Genomic DNA, 1,194 nt, shown 5'->3' with positions numbered 1-1,194 from the left:
GGCAAACAACTAACCCCCTTCTCCCCCGCCAGTCTCCGGAGGGTGGGGCGAGTGGACGCCGTGGTCCGACTGCAGCGCCACCTGCGGCCAGGGCCTCCGTCAGCGAACGCGTCTCTGCGACTCGCCTCCTCCTGCTGCCGGGGGGGCGCACTGCCAGGGGGACGGCCTCGAGGTCACGCCGTGCTCCAACCCGCCCTGTCTGGTAGGGTGTGGGGCCTGGTTCTCATGGCTGGGGATTTTATCCTGGTGGAAATGGTTATTGCTTGTTTGGTTGTGGTGGGTGGCTGTGTGAATGGCAGTTTGGTTGTGGTGGGTGGCTGTGTGACTGGCAGTTTGGTTGTGGTGGGTGGCTGTGTGACTGGCAATTTGGTTGTGGTGGGTTGCTGTGTGAATGGCAGTTTGGTTGTGCTGGGTGGCTGTGTGAATGGCAGTTTGGTTGTGGTGGGTGGCTGTGTGAATGGCAGTTTGGTTGTGCTGGGTGGCTGTGTGAATGGGAATCTGTCTTGGTTGAATAGTTATCGCTTGTTATGTGGTTGTGGTACCTGGGTGTATGGCTAGCACTTTGGATGTGGTGGCTGTATGACCAGTTGTTTTGGTTGAAATTGTTATTGTGTGTTTGGTTGTGGCGGGTGAATGTGTGACAGGTAGTTTATTTGAAAATGTCATATTTTGTTCTTTTGTGGTTATATATATCAATGGATTTAGCTTTGTCTTGAGAGGTAAATTATTTTTTTATTAGCAGATGATTCCAGTGTGTTTCAATTGACTAACATCAACCTTGACCGCTCGGAAAATATATAACTAGCTATAAGATAATGTATAACTCTAAAATCAAAACCCAGTTAAATATAAAAGATCATTATTAAATGAAATAAACTTTTGTAAACATCATTATTTTCTGAATCTTTTGCAATTTTTCTTTTTAATAATTCGTAACCACTCAACCAATGTCTAAACGACAAGTAGGTTCATCAATATAGTCTAATTTTCTTCCTTCCTTCCTTTCATTTGTTTCTGTGTATTTATTTCCAATTTTCAAAAAAAAAATCTACCAACCACCCACAGAAAAAAAAAGGAAAGACACGTAAATCGACCCACAGCCCTCATATGTAAATAAACTTTCTTTTCGTTTCAAATCGGAATCCCTAACTATCCGCTAACGCCCTCTCGCGAACAGCTGGACGGCAACTGGGG

The 1,194-nt window shown here is 45.4% G+C and overlaps 1 protein-coding gene across 1 annotated transcript in view; it reads left to right on the top strand.

Moving 5' to 3' along the window:
- The window catches only part of LOC119594537 (hemicentin-1-like), a gene marked incomplete in the record, with an annotated part of 21,635 nt that overhangs the window by 2,505 nt on the left and 17,936 nt on the right, over positions 1-1,194 (top strand). Inside the window, 1 exon segment of the mRNA XM_037943569.1 lies at positions 33-202. Coding sequence (XP_037799497.1) covers positions 33-202 — 170 coding nt within the window.

This window comes from Penaeus monodon, chromosome 34 (assembly GCF_015228065.2).
Source record: "Penaeus monodon isolate SGIC_2016 chromosome 34, NSTDA_Pmon_1, whole genome shotgun sequence".
NCBI classification, from domain to species: Eukaryota; Metazoa; Arthropoda; class Malacostraca; order Decapoda; family Penaeidae; genus Penaeus; species Penaeus monodon.
Note: the sequence above shows the minus strand (reverse complement) of the source record. Positions and strands in the feature narration are given on the sequence as shown.